Source organism: Stegodyphus dumicola, chromosome X1, assembly GCF_044657685.1.
Source record: "Stegodyphus dumicola isolate Sdum_Otavi_A_Nest chromosome X1, ASM4465768v1".
Lineage (NCBI taxonomy): Eukaryota > Metazoa > Arthropoda > Arachnida > Araneae > Eresidae > Stegodyphus > Stegodyphus dumicola.
Window position 1 is genome coordinate 103,546,492 of NC_140780.1, and position 24,597 is coordinate 103,571,088.

At 33.7% G+C, this 24,597-nt stretch overlaps 1 protein-coding gene across 3 annotated transcripts in view; it reads right to left on the reverse strand.

The window, feature by feature from the left end:
• Nucleotides 1-22,618, reverse strand: part of LOC118184663 (pantothenate kinase 3-like) — a 218,114-nt gene extending 195,496 nt beyond the window's left edge. For 2 of the 3 annotated variants that reach the window (XM_085807604.1, XM_085807603.1), the window contains exons 1-2: nt 22,048-22,426; nt 19,943-20,016 (exon numbers count right to left, since the gene is read on the reverse strand). In XM_085807604.1, the coding sequence (XP_085663730.1) occupies nt 19,943-19,988 (46 nt within the window). In that variant the 5' untranslated portion in view covers nt 19,989-20,016; nt 22,048-22,426. The other variant, XM_085807605.1, reaches the window with a different exon arrangement.
• Between the last annotated feature and the right edge of the window lie 1,979 nt (nt 22,619-24,597).

A 24,597-nucleotide genomic window follows, 5' to 3' on the forward strand; every position in this document is an offset into this window, starting at 1 on the left:
AGATTATTCGATTATATCGTTACTAATATGGTAAAAATTTGAAAAGCAATCAGAAGCCGTATCTCTAGGGTCTTCACGTCACGATTTATTTTTATTTGTTCGAATATGATATTTATATCTCTCTTCCTACAAGTATGTATCTTCGTACGTATAAAGTATCAAAAATAATAAAAGTAATTAATAAATTTTCTCTAGTTGCCCTGAAAACTACATCTGAATATAAAGATAAGAAAGACATCAGTAAATTGCTGTTGTTATTTGCTGATCATAATGGTAATCAACCGAACATGATCACATATACCGTCTTCAAAACTTTGATTTTTATCAAGCTTCATATAAATACTAGGTTTTTGTTAGTCACGTAATTTGACATCCTAAATTTAAGATGACAGATGAAATAATGATTAGTTCTGAATTAGCTCACTCAGGAAATAAAATTTTCTCCTTCCCGTCAATATAGCATATTTATAGCTCCCAATGATGGCGATCACTAACTAAATATGTTATGGATTAGAACCCTATTGCACTCCATAAGTTTTTCTTTATTCGCTTTATGTGCATGCATGCTTGGTTGTGGAAGAAATTAAAAAGCCCTTTTTTTTTTTTTTTTTTACTTAGGTTATTCGAATGTATACGCCAGACATTTATTTGTTGAACTGTAGTTATAATTTGGAACGTGGTGCTAGAGCCGTTGGAGCCGAACTGAACGTCAGTTTGTTTAGAATTATAGAGTTTGATTACGCCAAAGCAGGTGAATTTGGAAAACACCAAAATCGGTCATGCATCCAACTCGTTATCGAGGCTTGAACTCCGGATGAACTACCAGTGTTCGGCAGCTCGCTTGCTAGAACTGCGTTAGGCTCTTTGAATGTAGCAAAGCCACGAGGGTTACCTTCTTAAGATGGCAGGCCTTTGTGGAGTCATTTTCTGAAGGCTTAGATTAGGTTATTACGGCAAAGCACAGTAGGATGCCTTCATGTTGAACTTTCTTAGAGAAATTGACAACCCATACACGTTACACATACAGAAAATTATGAAAACGTCCATGCAGCCGGCCCGTTAGCCTTGATTCGAATCCAGGTCGAAACTACCAGTGGTCAGCGATTTAATTCCTCTACCGCGGGAGGGCCTAATTGCTGAAGGAAACTGGCTTGTATTCATGTTACACACGGTGAAAACAAACAATGCAACCAGCTGATTCGTCTGGCATCGAACCCAAACCAGTTCGAACTTCCAGTATTCGGTAGTTTTAACCACTCGGCCACTGGTGGCGTGTGGTAGGAGCCACAGATAATGTACTGAGTAGCAAAAATCCCTAATAGTGGCCCTGGTTACTAGTAGGATTGTAAGTATATTGATAATCATCCAATCTACAGCAAGGAAATTTCGGAGCTTAATTGTAAAGTCAAATGCGACACTCCGATAAACGTGGTATATGTAGAGATGGAAAAATTTATTATTTAAAATACTTGTATTTATTAGTAAACATTTTATAAAATTTATTCTTAATTTAGTGTTTCAGAATTCTAAGAGAGTTATTTGAGTATTTTTTCCTCCTTTGGTAATCCAATAAAATTGAGTAAATTTATGTTCTGTAATATCTTTGCGTGTTATATACATAGTTTTTTTTTTTTTTTTTTCTTTCAAAGTTAGACAAGTTTACACAAACAATATAGGTCGAAAAGGGAGCTGGTCTGCGCCCGGTGAGCCTGTCGGCAGCGTCGCAAAGCGTAATTTGACTAACGAAAAGATCATGCTTTGGATCTGGTGATCTGGATAGTCACTTGTGTTGAAAAATAAATTTATTTCAACAACATAGGCCAAAAATTTAGTTGATCTGCGCCCGTGAGTCCGTCGGCAGCATCGTAAAGCGTAATTTGACTAACAAAAAGATCATTCTTTTGTATTTGGTGGGATTGCCGTGGTATTAATCACAAATAGTATATGGAAAAAGGTAAAACCCTTGACAGTAAAGGATACAACGAGATGCTAGTGCATGCTGACGCTGCTATCAAGGAAAAGAGTCGAATTGAGTTCCGGCGCAGAAAGGTAACGTTCCATCAAGATAATACCATACGTGTCTGCATTCACCGGCTGGCCTCTGTACGGACTCGAAAGGGATCTTTCACCACATCCACCATATAACCCCGACATCGCACATTCGGACTTTCAGCTACATCTTGCTGGTCCTATCTTCACTTCTGCACAAGACGTCCGAAATGAGGTTGACCTGTGTTTGGACTCGGGCCACCAAGTTTCCGAGCCAAAGGTTTTGAAAAACTACCAAAAAATTGGCAGAAAAGCATAGATTTTTGGTAGTGATTACTATCCGCACTAAAGGTACTGACTGCTTTTTTTTTTTCATAACTTTATGAAGAACGTTCGTGCTTAAAATTTTCGTTACAACCATTAAATTCTGTAATTTATGAATTCCTTCCTACTTCTCATGTATTTATCAACTGTTCTTTATGAACCTGATATTCCTACAATTATCAGCTGTACTTTATAAATCTGATATGTAGAAACGCAATTTGATTTTATGCATTTCAGTATCAAGTGAAATCTTTAAAATAATCGTTCATTATAACACTTTATGTTGTTTTCATTCAAAGCTGAACTCAGATAATGTGCCGAGGTTGAACTACCAGTAATAGGCGACTTTAGCGCTCGCCCGCTAGAATTTAGAGAGGAACTGAGTGCTAGATTGGGTTAGGCTCTTTGAATATAGCAAAGCCACGAGGTGGCAGATAGCAGATGCTTTCGTGGAGGAAGTTTCTGAAGGCTTAGTTTAGTTTATAGCAAAGCTCCCCATACACGTTACACATGGGGAAGATTATGAAAACGCCCATGTAGCCAGCCCGTTCGCCTTGATTCGAACCCAGGTCGGAACTACCAGTGTTCAGCGATTTAACTGCTCGGCCGCGGGTGAGCCTAATTGCTGAAGGAAACTGGGTCGTATTCATGTTGCACAACAGGAAAACAAACCATGCAGCCAGCTGGTTCGCCTGGGATCGAACCGAAACCAGGTCGAACTTCCAGTAATCAATATTCTTAACCACTCAGCCACTGGCGGCGCGTGGCAGAAGTAAGAGCCACAGATATTGTAGTAAGCAGCAAAAACCTCTAATACTGGCTCTGGTTACTAGTAGAATTATATATTGGTAATAATCCAATCTACAGCAATGAAATTTCGGAGCATAATTGTGAAGTTAAATACGACACTCCGATAAACGTGATAAAGATGAAAAATTTTTTAAAAAAGGAAACTTACTATGCAAATACATGTATTCATTAGTAAACATTTTATAAAATTTATTCTTAATTTAGCGTTTATGAATTCTCAGAGAATTATCTCATCGAATTATTTTTTTCTCCTCTGGTAATCCAATATAATTGAGTAAATTTATGTGCTGTTAATATCTTTGCCTGTTATGTACATAGTTTTTTTTTTTTTCCGTTCAAAGTTAGATAAAACTGAACGTACGTTACACTGAAATTACTTTGTCTAGAAAGTAAGCGCTTGAGTAGAAACAGATGTTGGGTTTTATTTTTAGAAGACATGAGATCGCTTTCTGTAAAGTAATGTTATAAAATTTTGAATTTGAAATAATCGTACTTCGTTTTTAGTAGCGCAGAATGATAAAGATTTAATGAGAATATAGCAAAGCATCTTTTTAGAGACGCTGTTATAATTTTGCTATTTTATTTTTTTATGGTAGGTCAAGGAAAAAGGCAGGCTGCTAAATACGGTAACAGCACATTACTCTGTTTCATATATAGCGAATCCGCTCTGAAATGAGGCACGAAGCGGTAAAGTAGCTGAACACCAGTATTTCGGTCCGAGTTTCGAATCCCGCGAAGGGACTGGTTGCGCTTTCGTGGTTTTACCCTGTGTAACGTGTCTAGGAGCCAATTTCCCTTAGAAAGTTATCCACGAAGGCATCCTTTCCCTTAGGCAGATAGATCGTACCGGTGTTTATGTTATCAACAGTACTGGTTATTTTTAAAAATGATCATCCTAGAAAGGTGATTGCCAAAAAGTATTCACTTCGCATATTTATACGTTATGCATGAATATACTCTTTTTAGTCAATTTAATATATATAAATTACTAATGCTTTAAAAAAATTCAATTTTCAATATTCTGTTTCCTATTTGTTCCTGTTCAATGAAACAGATTCATACACAGCAAATCCAAATGCATCGCTACAGGAAGATGATAAACCAGCACAGTACGTAATTACAGTTACATCCGGAAAAGAGTAGATATACATATAAATACATAATATATATATACGGTATACAACGATATACAATATATATATATATATTATTGTTTTTTAGGATGTATCTATAATATGTATCATTTTACTTTATTAAAATATAATATTCAATTTTGTAATTTAGGAATTTCTTCTCCCTTATCATGTATTATCAGCTTGTACTTTATAAACCTGATACCCCTTCAATTATCAGCTGTATTTTATAAACCTGAAACATAGAAACGCAATTTGATTTTATGCATTTCAGTATCAAGTGAAATATTAAAACTGATTGTTCATTATAACACTTTATGTATTCATTCAAAGCGGATCTCAGATAATGTGCCGCAAATTATTTCCACACTAAGTTTTTTGTGCAAATAATACGTCCTGCTAGTGTTTTTGTAATAAAATGCATGTTATTAATTGATTTCGAATTTTCGTTGCATCTTGATATTGCTGCCAAAAGATATTCAATCAACAATAGTATCTTTTACTACGTTTATGTGTGTGGATACATAGACCATTTCTCCGTGTACTAGAAAAATTTGATAATGATTTATCCACTTTTGAAGTAAAAAAATAATAGTTAGGAGTGTTATACGATTTTATAATACAAGTAAAAAATATATATAAAGCTCTGGATAGTGCTAACACATATTTATGGAATATTATGGATGGTAATTTATGAAATATTATGGATGGATGAGTAAATGGAATATTATGTGCGTGCTATATATGTATACACATATCATCAAGTATAAAATCATTTATATATAATTTTTATGTCGCGATGAAATTTGTTTTCTTCCGCAAAATAACGGCAAATTATGAAACATTACGCAACATTGAAAAGCGTGATGAACAAATTTTGCGAAAAGAAATAGCGACTGCTGCACGTATCTCACAGATATCTTTCATTCAACACAAAGGTGGAAAAGTTCTATTCCTGTTCAAAGCATACCCTGCAGTCTGAGTCACAGACGGAAGAAATGACAGCAGGTCTTTTGTTCAACTGAGGGGATGTGTTTTATGGCTTACTCACTTTCCCGCCAAACAAGTACAGAGGAAGGAAGCGTCGTTGCCATAGTAACCAGGCTGTAGGTAGTCTTACAGATTTAAGTCTTTATCGCTCAACATTCGTAGCGCCATCTGTTATTAAAAATCGACATGAGAAAGGGGTATTAAACGCTCTTAAGAGACCAGTCATTTTCCCATCAATGCAAGTTGCTTGTTAATCTTGTTCACCAATATTTTTGCCTTTTCACCATCCTTCAACCTGCCATTGTTTACTACTCAGGTGGTTGTGACAGAGGAATCCAGAAACTTTGTTTTCACCTCTGACCTATTCCTTCTTTCTTCTTGGACCAATATTTCTCAGTAGCTTTTCTTTTTGGCATCATCCAAAACATGGGCCTTTTCTCTTCGTTTTTATTCCTGGAATCCTTTGTTCTTCTCTACGGGCCTTGTTACACAGATGCCTGCTGAATCAACTGAACTTTCTAATGGCCCTACTCAGTTTATACTACATGATTCTTGTAATATCGATCTTTTAAGCAGCATATCTGCTTTTAAGCCCACTCAACATATCTTCTTAGCTGAACCACATTCGCTCTTACAGATTCACCACTCTTTTTCTCTTAAATGAAAAAAAAAAAAAAAAAGATTCTCTCGATTAGAAAAGGACCTTTGAATTTATTACAGAACTTCAGCGAAAATGTTGTTTAGCCCACTGGTTGGGGTGATTTAAAAAATTGCCACGTTTGGCACATTTTGTGCACTTTCTCTTTTACGTATAACTTTCCAAGAGACAGTGCACTAAGGAAGCACGTAAGAAATATAAAGAATAATTCAAATAGGCTTATATAGGTTATAATAAATTTGAATAATAATATATTAGAATAGCTTTTTCAAATAAGCTATTCGAGTTTGTTCAAATAAATTCAAATAAGCTCTGATCTCTGATGTCACCAGCCTTCTATAATTAGTCAAACCATCAGTGATATAACGCACATGCTGAATGTCTCAAGTGACATCATCATCAAAAAGTTCTCCCTGGCCCCATTTCAAGAAAGATTTCCAGCCTTGGTGGGGTTATTGGCACTTGGCATAATAAGTGGGCTAAACAGCATTCCACCCCCTTCCCTACCATAATAAAATGTTTGTTCCACACGGGAGGCCATACCTGAATTGAAGATCTACTGATTGATGGCACTATGGATGAAGAGAAGGTATTTCATATTTGAAAACTGAGTAGAAAAAAAAAACGTTCCTGTTAATATGTGGTGTTGAACTTCACATTTTTCTGCACTATCTTTATTTTTAATTTGCTGTTATATGAAAAACCAGCAACAATCATAAATTCTTTGAGAAGCTTTATTTAGATTCTTTGAATCATGCTTTAAGATTTTTTTTCCTCCTCTTTAATGATATTAAATGGATCTCCTTTTTATTTCAGTCATTTAAATACATCCAAGATTCATCTATTGTGATAACATTTTTCCACTTTTGTGCGGATAAATGTTTCTCATAGTCTCATAATGCAGCGCATTCTGCATTTGGTGATGTGTAGTGAAAAAAGATGATGGATATTATGTTTTTACACCTTTCCAAGATTCAAATCAGAATTAATCATTTTGTTTACAGTTGACACTCAGCATTTTAATGATTTTGGAACTCTCCTTTGACTTGGCAGATTTTCTTTTAACATTAAAGTTCTTAGTTTTACAACATTCAAAACATTCCGTTTTTTCCTTTGCTATGTATTTGGAACTATTTTTCTACTTGAAGCCAAACTTTGACTTTTTTTTCCTTTCTTGTTAACTGTACTACCTATCATAGCTTTAGATATAAAAAAATCATGGTGTTCACAGTATTCCTTAATAACTAGATATGGATAATTTTCTTCAGAAAGAGCACAAATGCAGCTTTCCATACATTGCTTCTTTAAAAGCGCCATTTTGCAAGAAAGCAAAACTGTCAAGCAGCACATGATAATTCAAACTTTCAAATATATTGCTGATGTTAGAAAAAAATTCCAAGCAGACCCTTTTTTTTCTTATATAGCAAAGCAAAATCATCTAAAAAAAAGTGCAAACAGCCTCTGTAGAGATTTACTTTTCCATATTATTTTCTCATTTATTGGTAACAGGTAAATCAAATATTTTGTTATATTGTTTAGTTTCATGTAAACGATAGCAAATCGCCAGCATTAGCATAGGGACTACTTAAAGGGTTTATAACTTTTTTTTTTTTTTTTTTTGTTTTTTTTTGTTTTTTTTTTTTTTTTTGCCATGGATTATTCCCTCTTTCAGTTAGGTGACTCAACACATATGTTAATACTTGGGTGCTGTGAAATTAATATGAAAAACGTCTCACCATCTATTCCAACTTTATTTTTTCTTCCAGATGCAGTTCTTTCAAGTTCAAGGCTGCCGAGACTCTCTCCATCAACAAGTTCATATCCAACTGAATGGTGTCTTCTTGAATGTTAATCTATGGGCCACCTGATTTTAAGTGATAAAACCTCAAAATTATACTTGTCCGTAAATTTTTCACTACAGAAAAAAAAAAAAAAAAAAAAAAAAAAATGCTTTTTGCTGCTCGTTTTAACTTGCACATTCAATTCACTCTCCCTACTTATTCACAGTGTTTTCCCTTCATGTTAGAACCTTGTACCGGCAACATCAAACAATCTATACATTCTAAAAATTTTCTTTGACACTTTTCTACCAAAAAAATACTTTGCGTCACTGTATCCAATAAAGCGTCTGATGGAATTCCATTCTAAATAACTTGAATACCTGGAAGAAAGTTTTTAATTAGTACTGTATTTAATTGGATGTGACAGGCTTTTTCTTTCATCTCGGCTAATGACCCACTGCCCCCACCTAGTTTACAGGTTTCAACTTATCACCTACTTTCTTTTTATTTTATTTTTGTGATTTATTTATCTTGGTGATGGTCATTAGTGGCCGAAACATTTTGCCAACTATCAAAATGTCTCCTGCATAAAATTGGTCAGATCTTTCGGTTAGAGACTTTATAAAATTTCTAACTTTTCATCGTGTACCCACCTATGCATATTTAACAATGCAGGCCAACTTTCAAGATTTACTGCTAACTTGAAAAGCAGTTCTAACGTACCAAGGTTTCTTAGCTCCAAGAAATCTTAACCTGCAGCAACAACCTAAGTAATATTACCTATTGCCTGAATAACTTTTGCCCCAGACTTTTACCCATACAAAAAATTCACTATCTGTACTTTTCTTATAATAAAATCAGTGAACTGATCCAATGTTAGTGTGTTTCCATGTCTAGCTTGGCAATATTTTTTACTATGAAGAGTTTCAAAAGTGCAGTTTTAAATATATTCTACTATAAAAAAAATGTATATACTCTGAAAAAAATTGAGCCACAACTACGAAACTCGTCAGTAGTACAGTGTTTGAGTAGATAAACTAATGTTAAAAAAATAGTTTTATTTAAGCATAGTAATACAAAGAATTTGAAAATCCACGGCAATACAAAGAATGTGAAAATCAGTAGGTGGTAAAGCACCCATGGCAGCTATACAAGCACATATTCAGCTGGGTTTGGCATATGTTAAGTTGCCAATGCCCTTTTGCGATAGATTGTGCCATAATCGGAGCAACTGGTCAGTGAGTTGGGACATATTTGTACACAGCTGAACATTCCCATCCAACATGTCCCAAACACCTTTGATGGCTTGAAGCCTGGCGGACCAGTCGAGCACATTAACAGATTGAAAACATTATTGGGAAAGTCGTGCTGTATATGGTTGAGCATTCTCCTGCTGAAAAATGGACCTGGATGACCTGCTAGCAGCACAGAGTACAATCAGCTGCAAGATATCATTGTACCTGCGAGCAGTCAGAGTACCTTGGAGCACAACTAATGTTGAATGGCTGTCCCAGCTGATTACTATCCAGACTGTCACATACTGCGTTCTGTCTATCATATGTCAGTAACAAATGGCACATTGGACTTCTCACCTCTGCTTCTCCAGACACATATGCAGCAGTCATCAGATTTGACAGAAAAGTGTGATTCATCGCTCAAGATAACATTTCTCCAACTGGACACAGTGCAGCTTGAACAAGAGCAGCACCATGCTAGGTGACACTGCTCACGGTGGAGTGTCAATAGCAAGCTTCTTAATAGACATCAAGATCTGAACCCAAAATCCTTTAGTCTTCTGAAAATTGTATCCCTGGATAACCCGGGATCCCTGAGAGTTGGTAAATGGCACTGAATCAATGATAGTGTATCTTTTGTTGGTGCAGATGTGGCAGCTCTTCTAATTGTGCGATCATTTCATGCATTGGTTACCGGGAGCTTACCGAGTGACTACGCATCGCTGACTGGAAGCGTGACTATTGCTTTGCTGAGCCTTTGGTTCAAACAGCAACGATATTGCTTCGACTGATATGCTGGCCTATTCACCTGTTTGACCAACTGGCCTCTTTCAGCCCTATGATGTGTCTTAAGCTATGAATACCATGCAGAAAACAGAGTGTAAAAACAGAAAATGCATTTCGCTGATCATTTTGAAGAAAATATTACCATTTACTTTTGCAATGTTGAGCACTGTAATGAATTAATATTTTCTGTTAATTCTCAAATGATGTTCAGTGCCTTCTGAAGACTTAATGAATTTCAACTGCAACATCTGAATACGCTGATTCACTTTTCGATAGGATTATAAACTCCAGGATGCAATTATTAATAACCAAAGCTGTCTTATTTTTATAGAAAGAAAGCATTACATTGGTAATATTTTTATTATAGTCTTATTTATGTATTCCGAGCTAATCAGCATCAATTATTATAAAATTTCTACCACAGAGAAAAAAAGTAGAATAGGTAAATTGAAAAGTATCGCATTCATATTAATCAACTTTCTTGTGTGATAATCTCTTTAAGATGACCACCTCTGAAAATGACAGTCCTTCAGAAGACATACATAAAACACTGATATTGAATATCATTTCTTTTAAAACAAGTCTCTAGGAAAAAACAAGCCATTTGGAAATGTTAATGATCATCTTAGAAAGGCTTTACTTTGTTCTGTGAATTTCTTGAATTTAAATGACAAATCGGGGATTTAAAAAAAGCTATTTTCACCGTCCTCATGATAAAATGAAAAAAGCATTAATATCTGTCATGTCTGATATCACAATAATTAAAGAAATGACAAAACTTGCATATATAATGAAATGCACTCATTCTTTAAAATTCAGAGGAAATGGTGACAGGTGAATAAACACCATGTCTGTAAGTTTTATGACATGTGAATGCATTGCAAATTTAAATGCAATTTGAAGTCTTGATTTTTGCATTTGCACTCTTTACTAGTATATGTAAGAGGTTTTACTATTTTCACCTGAAAAGGAAACTGAAAATTCAATTTTCTTCAAAATGAGAAGTGTTGCCAACCCACGCGTTATAATACCTATAATAAAAAGCATTATTAGCTGATTGATTATCAACTAAAATGACTTATGCACTTACTGTCAACTTATGTACCACAATGCATATAAATGAAGTGCTGCAAAACAAGCATTAGTTTCGAGTTTCTACATGCATTAAAGTAATTTTTAACATCCATCAGCAGCCGAGCAATAATATCGCTGAAAGCGGTAGGTCAACCTAAAATCAAATTCCGGCGAACGGGCTGTTTGCATTGGAGTTTTCATTGTTTCCCCCATGTATAATGTGGAATCAGACAGTGTTCCTTAGAAACTTCTCCATGAAAGGATCTCTTCCCTTAAGCAGATCGTTTTTGTATGTTTTGCAAAACTAAAATAATCTAGTCCAAAACAATGCTTAAAATTTACAGAAAGAAACTGTTTCTTTTTAAAAATTTTAGGGTTTTATTGATACGAATATTAAAGAAGTATTCTAAAAATACACTGAAACCTCGGTTCTCAAATTTACATCGCTTAGCTGTTTCTTATTATGCCACAAAAAATGCCACCGCTCATTTCAAAGAATAAATTCTGAATAGCCTTTCCAAAACAGACTTTTATTATCATGACATATTTCAGTAACACAAAAATGAATGATATGATAAATATTTTTAAGGAATGAAGTTTGCATAAATTTAGAGGACTATCTGCCTAAGGGGGTGAATGCCTTTAAAAGAAACTGGCTCATATTTCACACATAGTTAAAAACACACATAGTGTAAATGGAATGACAAAACAAATTATTCTGGATTCAAAATTATGACGCTAATCAAGCAGATTAGATTATAGATTCAGGTAAACCACACGAGAGCTCTCTGTTAGAGAAAGTGTATAGTTGTGTACGATTCTAAGGAACACGGGTTCGCATATGTTACATACTGCAAACCATAAATCACATGCAAGCAGGCCGTTTGCCATTAGCAAAACTTAAGTCGAGTTTTCATTATTCAACTGTCTTACCCATATGACCACATTTTCAAAAATAACTTCACATACTTAACTTTGTCAAAAGATTAAAAGTTACATTTACATTAGACTGAAATAAGTTATAAAAATAGTTGAGGATAATGACTGAAATAAGATACTTGAACTACGTTCATCAATCAGAATATTCTGAATAATGCAGTTTAAATTTTAAATTATAAATGAAGAACTAAGAGAAAATTAGAAGAGCTTACTGTAAGTATACTAAGAACACTAATATCAATACCGCCAATCAGTTACAAAAAGATTTTACAAAAAAATTGGACCTATTCAAAAGAAAAATGGGTACTATTCGGTTTTGACGGCCGTAAAAAAATTGCCAAACTATTGTTGATGCCAGTGCTGCCAAAAGTAATTGCGGCAACCCTAACGCAAGAAAGGAAGTATAATAGTAAATAACTATCTAAATATTGATGTTTTAATTTAGATGAAAGGTTTATTTCATATAATATTTCGCTACTGAGTTATCGCTAAAGCATAATGTCATCTCGTTGGTTATTCAAACATAATTTTCTATAATGAATGATGCCTTTTCTTTGAAAACATTTTCATTAAAGTGCAGAATCACCCACTTATTTCTTTGCCACTTTTTACAAGGGTAAAAACAATTGGAATTTTGTCAATTTTCTTTTACTTTTTAAGTGACAATAGGTCGATGTGTACATAGATTAAGTCAAGGGTGTGCGCAGTGCCATTTTTGTGCAATTCTGGGATTTTTTTTTTTAAGTGAAAATAAGTCGATGTGTACATGGATACTGAGTATGTGCAATTCTTAAAAACGCATCAAGCAGTGGGTGATTCTGCCCTTTACCCAAAATTCTATTCCAGACTTTTCATCATAGGCAATTCCCAAATTGTTAAATCCATAGGATATCAAAAAAGGAATTAAAAATTAAACTAGTATTTCAATGGCGTCATAAGAAATATAGAACTATATAAACTTACACAATCTGAAATCAGCGCGTACGCGAGATTTGGCGCTTTCGTGCATACATTTTCGTTGAAATTTTTTTACGGCCCTTGAAACCGAATAGTACCGAAAAATGTAATACTACTGCCAGATGGTATACATCCATGCAGATTTGGAGAAATGTTGAGAAATTTATGGATGCGACAAAAATATATTAATATTTACTTTTAAACTAACTTTACATCCATAAATTTTATATCATAGCAATTTAAGGCCGTTAAAAAAATAAAGTGAAATACATATTTTACTTCAAGTATGAAACAGTGAAAAGTCGCTATCATTTTTGGTCCCTACAAAGTTAATCATTGAAATTAAGACAATACTATTCAAAACTTATTTATCTATGCATATACCTTTCAATTACTTTGCTATTAATTATATTTCACAAATTAACAATAAAAGAATTCACAAAGCAGACAAAATATCCATAAAGTAAATTATGACTATCAGTTTAAATTCTAATAGCAAAACTAACATGATTGCAGCATGAATTTCTTAAAATTTTAAGGGATTCTTAGTGATTTCACGACATGCAAATAAATTAATGAATTTTAAGTCCCAGCTAATTATTTACTGATTTCTATTAAAATTTTTAGATTATTTCCCATATTTAAACTAATATCTCCTGACAACTCAAACGGCCATTTCTAAATTCAAACCACATTTGCATGATAGCAGATGCCTAATGAAAAAACTCTATGCATAGCGTATAACATATCAAAACACTATCCGCTTAAATCGAGATCTTGATATGTTGCAACAGTGCTGGTAACACTAGCAAAAATTGGAAGGAACCTTTCCAATAGCTCGTTTTCATCCCACACTTTCTCGTCAGAATGAGATATCAGTTTTGCACATAATGCAAAGTATGTAGAAAGCTACTATTTTAACCTGGTGTCCGAGTTACTTCACGCAGAGCGTGTTCCGCTTTTCAACCACCAATTACACCACAAAGACAGGTGGAAAGGAGGGAGAAAATACCTTATATACTCCCCCTTTTAAAGGGCGACTGGCCGATTAGAAGACCCAGTCGCCAAATCATGGTGGTGATGAATTATTGTCCACCATCTTTTTAGTTCAGGTGTCACTTGTAGAGTCGTTAGTTTTTTTTTTTTTTTTTTTAAGCAAGATACATGAAAAATGTGCAATGCTTTCCCTGGGACTTGAACCCTAAACCTCCTGAATACATTTCGAGTATGCTTCCAATTACACACCAAAGGCAGAGAAACTATGCTGTATACTCCCCCTTTCAAAGTAGGAGTAGATATTAGAGGACCCAATTGCAAAATCCTGGGGTGATGAATTATCGTCCCCCACCTTTTTATCCCCACCTAGCACCCCTTGTAGAGCCATTACTTTTTTTTTCAAGCAGAACATGTGAAAAATGTGCAATGCCCTCAGTAGGACTCAAACCCTGGACCACTCAAATACGGTTCAAGTATGCTTCCAATTACACCACCATGTAGGCATGTGGAAAGGAAGGAGAAAGTACCTTATAATGCATGAAATTTAAAATACTCAAACAGAAGGGTCAACATACAGTAAGAACTATTAGAAAAGCAAAACCTTAGATAGGGGAAATTTGTTATGACAAACCTATCACAAAACACTGAAGTTAATTCCCAATATCTGAAAACTATTTTAAACGATTTTCAATTATTCTTAGTCTCAGCATTTTCCATTAAAAGGCTGATCCAACATATAATGAGAATATACAATAAATATAAGAATAATTTGAATTCACCTATTTTTATGACTGAGTCATTTAAGTACCTCAAATTATACATCAATTCAGCAATCAAGGTGTTAAAAAGCATGGTTTAAGACAAATTTTTTTACCACTGATGGAATCTGGAGGATATTCCCAACATTCCTCAAAAAAATATTAATCAATAAATTTCATATTCTCAAAAGCTCAAAGTCATTTCATACAATAATATTTACTGAGATATTTATCAATACTATTTATTAAAAATACTATTCAAATACACTCCTGCTCAAAAAATAGGCAACAAAGGCAAAACACAGACTAAGACAAAAACTAATGGATATACATGAAACTGATCCAAGAGGCTGGTGTGGTATTATTACTAGACCATAAAGCAAAGATATAAAAAAAAACATGCATTAGGACCGTCACATCGCAAAAGACCTAACAGGTCTTTATGGATGAAACGAAAATGGAAATTATAATATGCTTAACAGTAATAACGATTTAAAACTAAACATGATGTTAGAATATTTCTAAGACCTTGAAAATATATGAGAAATTAACACTCACATTTAGATACAGTCAAAAGTCGTTAATTCGGACACCCATAATATGGAATGATCTATAATCCGGACCTCAAAGCTACAAACTTTCTGCGCATACGCGTAAGACCTTTACGGCTGCAAATATGCGTGTGCGCATGTGCAATATACATTTACAAATGTGTGTTTAATGTATAACGGACAGTATAAGCTAAGCTAAAATTACCTAATTCAGTTAATGTTGCAGATTGCGTTGTTCCTTAACGTTCGAATTGGATCCGGCTTATTATTTTTTGCAGACTGTTAGAGCAATTTCATAAAAGTAAGCTTGAACTTTCGATTATGTCAAACAGAATTTCTGATATATATTTACTAATACATAAAGGATCTACAAAGCGAAAGTATGTTTCGAAGTCCATTAAACAAAAAGTGGAATTGCTGCAAAAAATGGATAAAGGATAATGGATTCGTTTTATCTAACCATTCCGAAATCTGTTTATCAATTTCACGCTGCTCTGCATGTGTGTGTGGGGGGGGGGAACGTCACGGCGTGCAATGAACTGGAAGTTGATCTGTCAGCACTATCCTTATCTTCAGAGCAGATGTTTTTATTTTATTTGGCTTATAATTCCTTACTAAATGTAGTATTTCATCTCGATGTCCTCTGTCTTTGATATGATTTAAATCAAATTCCTCGTCATTATAATTTGCTTCCGATAGTGAAGAAAGTGATACAGAGGTTATTGAAAATGAAAAAATTTCGACTGACAAATTAGTCGGTATTCTCGACACAGGAGTTATAGAACTTGAACTGAAACTTTGTAACTGAACAAGAAATTATGACTGTTTATAGAATTAAAGAGAAAGTATTATCACATAAAAAATGAACCAACTTAAACAACTTACATTGAAAGAAATGTTTAATAAAGTAAACAAATAAATATTAAGCTTTTTTTTTGTAAATTTTGATACCCTTTAGATCATAATTGTTCTTTATTTCATAAATTATGGTTTCATATTTTTAATTTTATAATTTCTGCATGCCATCTTACCAGATATAAACTGATGACCTATAATCCGGAAAAATTAATAATCCGGAATCGCCCGACAAGTCCGGATTAATGACTTTTGATTGTATAATGGTATTCAATTGTAAAGTTGCAAAAGGAAATTTCTGAGTAAAACTAAATCAAATCATATAGATGGTCAATTACGATCAGAGAACAAAAGAAGTATATTAAAAATTATAAAGAAATCTCTGAATATGTAGTAAATTCAAAAATTTCAAATTGTTAAAAAAATTATGTTACTGTCTAAAATGGCATACAGTGTTAGAATTATGAATTGTAAGACTGTGACAAATAAAAACAGAGCAATAAGTAAGTTAAACTAGAACTATAAAATATAAACTAAGGGGGAAAATTATTAACATAAGAAAAGTAATTAACAGTTATAGACTTAAACTGCTAAATACAAAAAAATAATAATAATTCGACAGTATAAGGAAGATATTGTTAAACATCTGAAAGAAATCAGCAATTCTGTATAAAATAAAGCAAAATAAACAAGATTATGAGACATAAATGTTCCTTTATAAATAAAATATATAACAAATAAGTTAAAGTGTGTACAGAAAACTAAAAAGGTAAAAAAATAGATAAAAATGTTTAAAATTAAATGATATAATAACTAGTACTTATAATATCATTGGGGAAATATAAGAAATAATTTAAAAGTTAGAACATGTTGAAAACTATAATGTTATGAATTTTTTAAAAAGTCAAAATTAAATAATGTAACAAATACACAACATGTAAGGGAACAGTTACATTCTTAAAATATAACATGCAAGTTAAAATTCAGAGTATGTTGAAAATTATGAAAGGTATGAAAAAAAATTCTGTGAAAAAATTAAATAAAATATTACAAATTAGAAATATTAAGTATTAAAAAAGATATCAAATAAATGTGTTATTATGAACAGAAAATATAAGTTCATGGAAAACTAGAAATTAGGAGGATGAAAACATCAAAATAAAATTAAGTAGAATAATAAATAAAAAATTATCATATAGTTTCATTTTCATGACATGATGACTTGCCACTAGAGCAAAGCCCCTGTTACATTTTTTTTTCCTCTCACATATTTCTTCCACACACACAAAATCAATGCTTTAAGTGACAAGACTGAAAAAACTACAGTTCGCCTTTTTTGTCAACAGAGGGCAGTATGAGCATATAGGGCAGTATTACAATTAATTGCTTCGGTTTTTGTCCTTGCACATGCAAATTTTTTGTCATACAATGTTTTGATCATTTGCGACATACAATCAATTGATCTGAAACTTTAATTGTGGTTTATGGTGTGAAAAGCAAATAGCCCTTCAGCTAATGCTAACTGTTCCTCCGTTAACAATGCATATTCCTTGACAAGACGTAACAAAAATGATAAAACACCACCGAGCAAATCTAACTCGTTACATTGCCTAATTTAGTGTACTCTGCATCCATTTTGTTTTTTTATTTATGTATTTTTATTTCTTTATATTTGCTATAATAATTAATAAATAATATGCAATATATTTCTATAGTACATTTAAAATAAGAAATGCAGATGTTTTCTAAAAAGCGGGGCATTTTTAAAAATTGGTCCTCCACAAAGCGGGACTTGTGGTCACTTTACACTAAATGATGTTCCTACTTGCGTAACTAGTAAACCTTCCTTATACAGTACAGGTAAAGCCCAATTATTTCCTATGAACTTGGAAGCATTTCTGAAGTTCATTACATGTTTGACTGCTGTCCTCCTCTATGGTTGCTTTTATGGCCTAGTCATGTAACTCCTTGGGTCGCAAACTGTGTGGTTATTAACAAAGGCTTATACAGTCAAAAGTCTTTAATCCGGACTCGTCGGGACTTCGGCGATTCCGGATTATCGATTTTTCCGGATTATAGATCATCAGTTTAAATCTGGTAAGATGGCATGCAGAAATTATAAAATTAAAAATATGAAACCGTAATTTATAAAATAATGAGCAATTATGATCTAAAGGGTATGAAAATTTACCAAAAAAGAAGCCTAATATTTATTTGTTTACTTTATTAAACATTTCTTTCAACGCGTGGATGCGTAAAGCATACCTTACGCATAGCCGAAATTAGAAAATTGCAACCAGAAAACTATTTGATTTGTATTCATGGTATTTATAATGACGAGGAATTTGATTTAAATCATATCAAAGACGGAGTACATCGAAATTAAATACTACATTTAGTAAGGAATTATAAGCCGAATAAAATAAAAACATCTGCTCTGAAGATAAGGATAGTGCTGACAGATCAACTTCTAGTTCATTGCGGGCCGCAACGTTTCCCTACCGCGCAGAGCAGTGTGAAATTGATAAACAGATTTCGGAATGGTTAGAGAAACAAAGAAGCCTTTATCCACTTTTTGTTTGATGGACATCGAAACATGCTTTCCCTTTGTAGATCCAGCATCGGAAATTCTATTTGACATAATCGAAAGATCCAACTTACTTTTATAAAATTGCTCTAACAGTCTGCAAAAAATAATAAGCCGGTTCCAATTCAAAGATTAAGGAACAATGCAATCTGCAACATTAACTGAAATAGATAATTTTAGCTTAGCTTATACCGTGCGTTATACTTTAAACGCGCATGCGTAAAGGTATTACGCGCGCAGAAATTTTATAGCTTTGAGGTCCGGATTATGGGTATCTGGATTAATGACTTTTGACTGTATCTCCTAACCTCAACTTCCAGAACTTCCCTACCTAGCAATGCATTTTATCATGGCATCCTCCCCAAATGCCCAACTTATTTGATGATTAGAGGCGGCTGGTGACAGGTCCACCTTAAAAGAAACCACAAAAAGCCATGCTTTTATGTCTCCCCCATTTATTTTGCCCACAACTTGCCACTAGACAAGCATGACTAATGTGTGTGCAATGTGTCTGTATTAGTGAAGGTCATTTCAGCACATGAGTCGTATCATTTCTTCTCTATATGCATGTGATTAAAAGAGACAAAAAATGGCAGAACATTTTTGGTTTCCTTGTATATACATACATACAAAATACGTAATTCCCAGTATATTTTTACTTTAATTTCATACCAGAAATATCAGGAGTGTTAACAATACAATGACCATACCTTGCATGAATAAATACTACATACACATATAAAAAAAAAGGCCTGATTGCCACCTAGGCCCAAAAAGTACGTGTCCAAGGCCAAAAATTTAGAGCGCCCCAGAATCATTCTATAGTTTCCCCAAATTCTCTTTTTTCTTCATGAAACAGAAAAGAGACAGCATTGGGAATCCCTAAAAGAATGTTATGTTAAGGGCCAAGATTGCTTTGACGAGACCCTGTATATATGTAGATATATCACACAATCCACAAGAAGCACAGCGAAATGATGGAAATTCAAAAAGCCCGCTTAAATACTATAAACTGTAACCTTAAACCCTAACGATTTTCATAATGCAAAGAAGTTAACAGATTTGGCGTGATTTCGCTTCATTCGGCAACTGGCCTGTAATCTCCAGTCTAGCCAAAAACTATTCACAAATCCTTTCAATTTTTAATTTTTAACATAAGCAGTGCTTGATATAAAGACCTGTTTTTATGTTTGACATAAAAACAAGTCTTTATGTCAAATATTGCTTATACCTACCTATGAAGTTCATACTAAAGAAACACGCAAGCAGCAAGCTTAAATAACAAACAAATGTACAAAAAAATCATTTAAAATTATTATACATAAAATAAAGGCCCTATAATATTTACAATTTGATGTAACAAATACATAAGCTGCTTTAAAATTCAGTGGAATCTAATACTTCTCGTTTAAAAGTTAGAATGAAATAGTTAAATTTTTCAGTAGCTATCAGTATCAGAGACAAAAACATTGTAAATACATTTAACATAGTAAAAGCATTAAAATTTTCTTCAACTTACGAGGAGAAGAGCAACTGCAGAAAACATTACAATTTTCAGAAGCCATTTATTGAAAGCATGAAAGATCTTTAATTCTGAAACAGAAAATTTTTCATGTACATTTCCAGTTGTTTTACTGAAAATATATAGATAAAAGACAGTGAACAGAAACCGTTCCTTAAACATTATCCTTGCAAAACTGTTATGCTAAGATCCAAACAATAGTTTAATAATAATTTAATTCTAAAAAAATTTCTTTAAAAGATGCAAAAGATTCCTCATAAAGCAGGAAAAAAAAAAAAAAAAAAGAATTAAGCATAATTTTATTCCATACCCAACTGGGTCATTATATGAAGTATAAAATTAATTTTTTTCAGTGTGCACATTATGATCATAATCATTAGGATTGTTATTTAATCTAGATATATTTATCCTTGACAGGTTTTGTTGATGATTCACCATTTTATCTGACTGTCAAAGCCAGGTGTTGCCAAATCAAAAAATCGCCAAAAGGATTAATACTAAAGCTGTTCCTTAAAATTTTTCACATTATTCAGACACAATTCCTATATATTTGAAAAAACAATATATAAATTAATATTTATCTTTCATAAAAATACTTATCAACAGGCACTAATAATAACTGACTTTATATTTCAAAATTTCCAGGCTACCAAGCAATTCAATACATTTTCAGTCTATTTAACAATCATAATTTAGATCAGGATTTTTTACATAATAGCAAAGCACTTCAGGAACATAAAGAAAGGGAGGGATAACCTTTCAATGCAAAATGGCTTATATTCAAGTTACACATGAAGAAAACATGAAAACTTCCAAATGGGCATTTGAACTGGAAACAAACTATCATTATTAAGCAGTTTTATTACTCGGCCACTGGTGGACAACATATTTTAGACCAGGGGTTCTCAACCAGTGGTGTGTAAGAGAAAAATAGGTGGTACGCAAAGAAGCAAAGTATTTTTAACTACTACATTAAAAAATTAAAACCTCAACATACTGATTGAGTTTTTTTCTTTCACACTCGTAATTTTATGCCTGAGCCTTGTTCAAGAGTGTGGTGGTAGTAGTACTTTGTAGTGGTGGTACTAAAGGTTTTCAGTTTTTGTTTCGATGGTACGCATTAGTCAAAAGGTTGAGAACTGCTGTTTAGACTCTTTTTCTATAATAAGTTCCCAGAAAATATTCACAAATATGCTGATAAAACATGCAATAAGCTTCTTTCACTAGAACTTTAGAAAGGTTATAATATACTATTCTATTATACATTCTAAATAAATGTCTTCTCAAAAGTAGTTCAACAAACAGCTTTGATCCTGAAATTAAAAATGGCATAATTCTTAATTTAAATTCTGCTCCTTTAAGTCAAATGGCAGTTTGTCTTGAATTCTATTCTTAGCAGTTGAATGTACTGGCATCTTCGGATTTTTCATGGTTTCAAACTAGGAAAATAATTATGCATAAAAGCAAACTTAGTTTGGCATAACTTTCAAGCAAAACTCTATAGATTTCATGGGCAATCAGACACATGTCCCTCTTCTTTAGGAAACTTTCTGTTTCTGCAGATAAAGAAGAGGTACCTGGGTCTGATCATCCTCGAAATGGACAAAGCTTCATTTAATACATACAAGAAACTAAGGTTGTTTCTTTGCTTAATATGAAATTTTCTGATTTTCTATACAGAGTACTCTATGAAGGCTTTACTTCTTTCAGACAGATATCCTACTGTTTGCTTAACGGAAGAGATGCTTTCATAGAGGCCTTTTTACTTGTTACATTTAAATAACCCAGATCCAATTTGAATTTAAATCATTAATTTACTTAGAATGTTATTTATTCATATGCAGGCCCACTATACACTGATAAAAAATCAAAGACGATCAATTAGAAACAGGAAAATCTCCACTAATATTCAACAACAAATAACATATTCGAAGTATAAAACTATTGCTGCATACAAAACAACAGGCACAAAATGATGAACGCCATAAATATACAAAATGTAAAGGTACTGAAAACTGTCTGACCAAAAACGCTACAAAATTTAAATCAGTTAATAAAAAAAGTAACAACTTTAAATTAACAAGAAAATTCACATTCATCACCTTTCTTATTCTAACGGCACGTAGATAAATGCTTTAAGAAATCACATTAATTTTATGGAATAAATTTTGAAATTACACTCTCGGCATTGATGAAACGACAAATGAACACTCTTCCAAGATGCACAAAATGTTCATAAATTACGAAAAGGACAGGCACCAGAAAAGAATTACAAAGAATCATTAAAGTGGAGATAAAAGCAATATCATAATAGAAACATTTCTGGAAGTAAACATGCACTTAACAATGAAAGCATTTCTAAACTACATTATTTTCGTCTGCTCAATATTTCTAAAATAGTGCATGTTTAGAGTCATTTAAACATCGAACACATTCAGAGTCACATAGGCGTGTTCATATTACTCCACGTCCAATCAATACACTTACAGATCTTCTTCTTCATCTTGAAGCTGTGCTTCCCTTTGGCGCCTTAGGCAAAGAATATGTTTTGTTCTATACATATCGCTTTGGGGTAGAATATGTACATAGACATTCTTTGCCTTAGGCTGCTATCACACGTCGGTTTGTTTCGAAAGAACAACTGTTTAGAAAAATTTTTCTTCTTTGTCACAACAGCCAATCACCACAAATCGCTTTGGGGTTAACACAGGGAAAACTGGTTCTCCATTACAAACCAGCTAACAGCATTCGCCGCTGATAGCTGATTCGTTGAAAACGAAAAACTTGCAACTTTTTGCGAAAGGAAGGAAAAAGTCGCACGTCTTTCTTTCAGTAGTAAACCAGGCAGAAAAATTGTCCGAAAAAGTTGTTTCTTGTGAAACAAACGCCGTGTGATATGGGCCTTATGCTCCAACTCAAATATAATGTTAATTACATGTTAAACCACAAGGACGCATTCCCTCCAATTCAGGGGGGAACGTCTGTCCGAAAACCAAACCCTTACACTAAAAGTGCTTAAGAATTCTTTATGATGTATTTGATTACAAATTTGCCTAGGAAATAATATCTCCAAGGTTTCTTATTATAATGATTTAAAAGATCAGCTAAGAGGTCAATATTGCTGATTTTCATCTTCTTGACCTAATGTTTCTGACGCTATCGTACTTACTGCAGTGAATGTCGGCATGTTCTATACTGTCAATCATATAACATGAGTCACAAAATGGAGAATTCGCTCTACGATACCTATACAACAGTTGATTCGTGTCCAACATTTGCAATCTAATTTTACTGATTACTACTTCCATTTTCCTATCGATGTTTAATCCTTTACAGCACTCACAGTGAACATTACAGTAGCTGAATCTGCGGCCGGTGTAAGAAGTCCGCCAGCTGTCGACTTGCTCTTCCTTAATAGTATTCTCGATGAACCTACACGCATCCTCTGCTGAAAGATCCCCCGAGTTATTCATATTCTTCTTTTCGCAACTTTATCCGCTCTTTCATTGAACCCTATACCCTTATGGCAAGGAACCCAGATGACTGTAAGGTGATGGAAAGACTTAATCCGCTCGAAGAGCTTAAGAATGAGAGAGTTGGATCTCCTATGAACACAGCTCAGCGCGCTCACTACAGATTTGCTATCTGTAAGGATAGCAATCTTATCGTTAGGATTCAGTTCCTCAAGGAGCTTACAAAGGGCCCAAGTCTCAGCTGAAAAGATGGAGCTTCTATTGTCTATGCACTGACTGACAATCACCGCGGTACGATCTACAGCCGCAATGCCAACTCGTGTATCAGACTTGGAAGCGTCTGTAGCGTAGATTTTAAAACCTTGATTCACGTAATCATTAATAATGGAACGGAAAAATTACTGTATCTCCACATCTGAAAGATTTTTGTTCTGGAACTCATACTCATTAGTTTTGAAACAACACTTAACTTCTTCAGAAAAATCTAGTTCATTGTTAAAGTAATACACTTACTGAAATCTAGATCGAGATTGCTTAGCTTATCTTTAACACACTGGCTAATGGGCTTACGTATTTTGCTCCACATGTATCTTTGCAAACAATTTTTCAGACTTTCCGCAATAGGAGAGGCTGCTGACAGAGCGATATTCTTTATTAGGAACTTCCTTGCGGTGATGCATCTTCTCGTATCTAAGGTTAAAACCCCTGCTTCAACATATAACAACGGGAGAGGGGTGCTGATGAGCGCCCCTATAGCCAGTCTTAAGGCGTGATTATAAACAATTTCAAGCTTTTTCTTATTTTATTGAGAGGTAGACATGAGGAGACAGCTGCCATATTCTAATCTTCCTCTTTTTGTAGCATTTGCAATGTTAACGAGATCCACTTTTCTGGCACCCCACCTGGGGCTCGCGATAAATTTAAAAGCATTCAGCATTCTTTCCAGTTTTGGTACTATTTTATTAACATGGACGTTCCAGCTCAATTTACTATCAAACCACATGCCCAGAATTTTAATGTGATCTTCCGTAGGGATGCTAACACCCTCAAGCTCCAATAGATTCTCTTCACTACTCCTTGTCCCGCCGAAAATAATTGATTTACTTTTCTCTGGGGAAATGCATAAGTTCCACACTTTAGCCCATCTATGCACTTCAAACAGCGCACGCTGCAAATTAT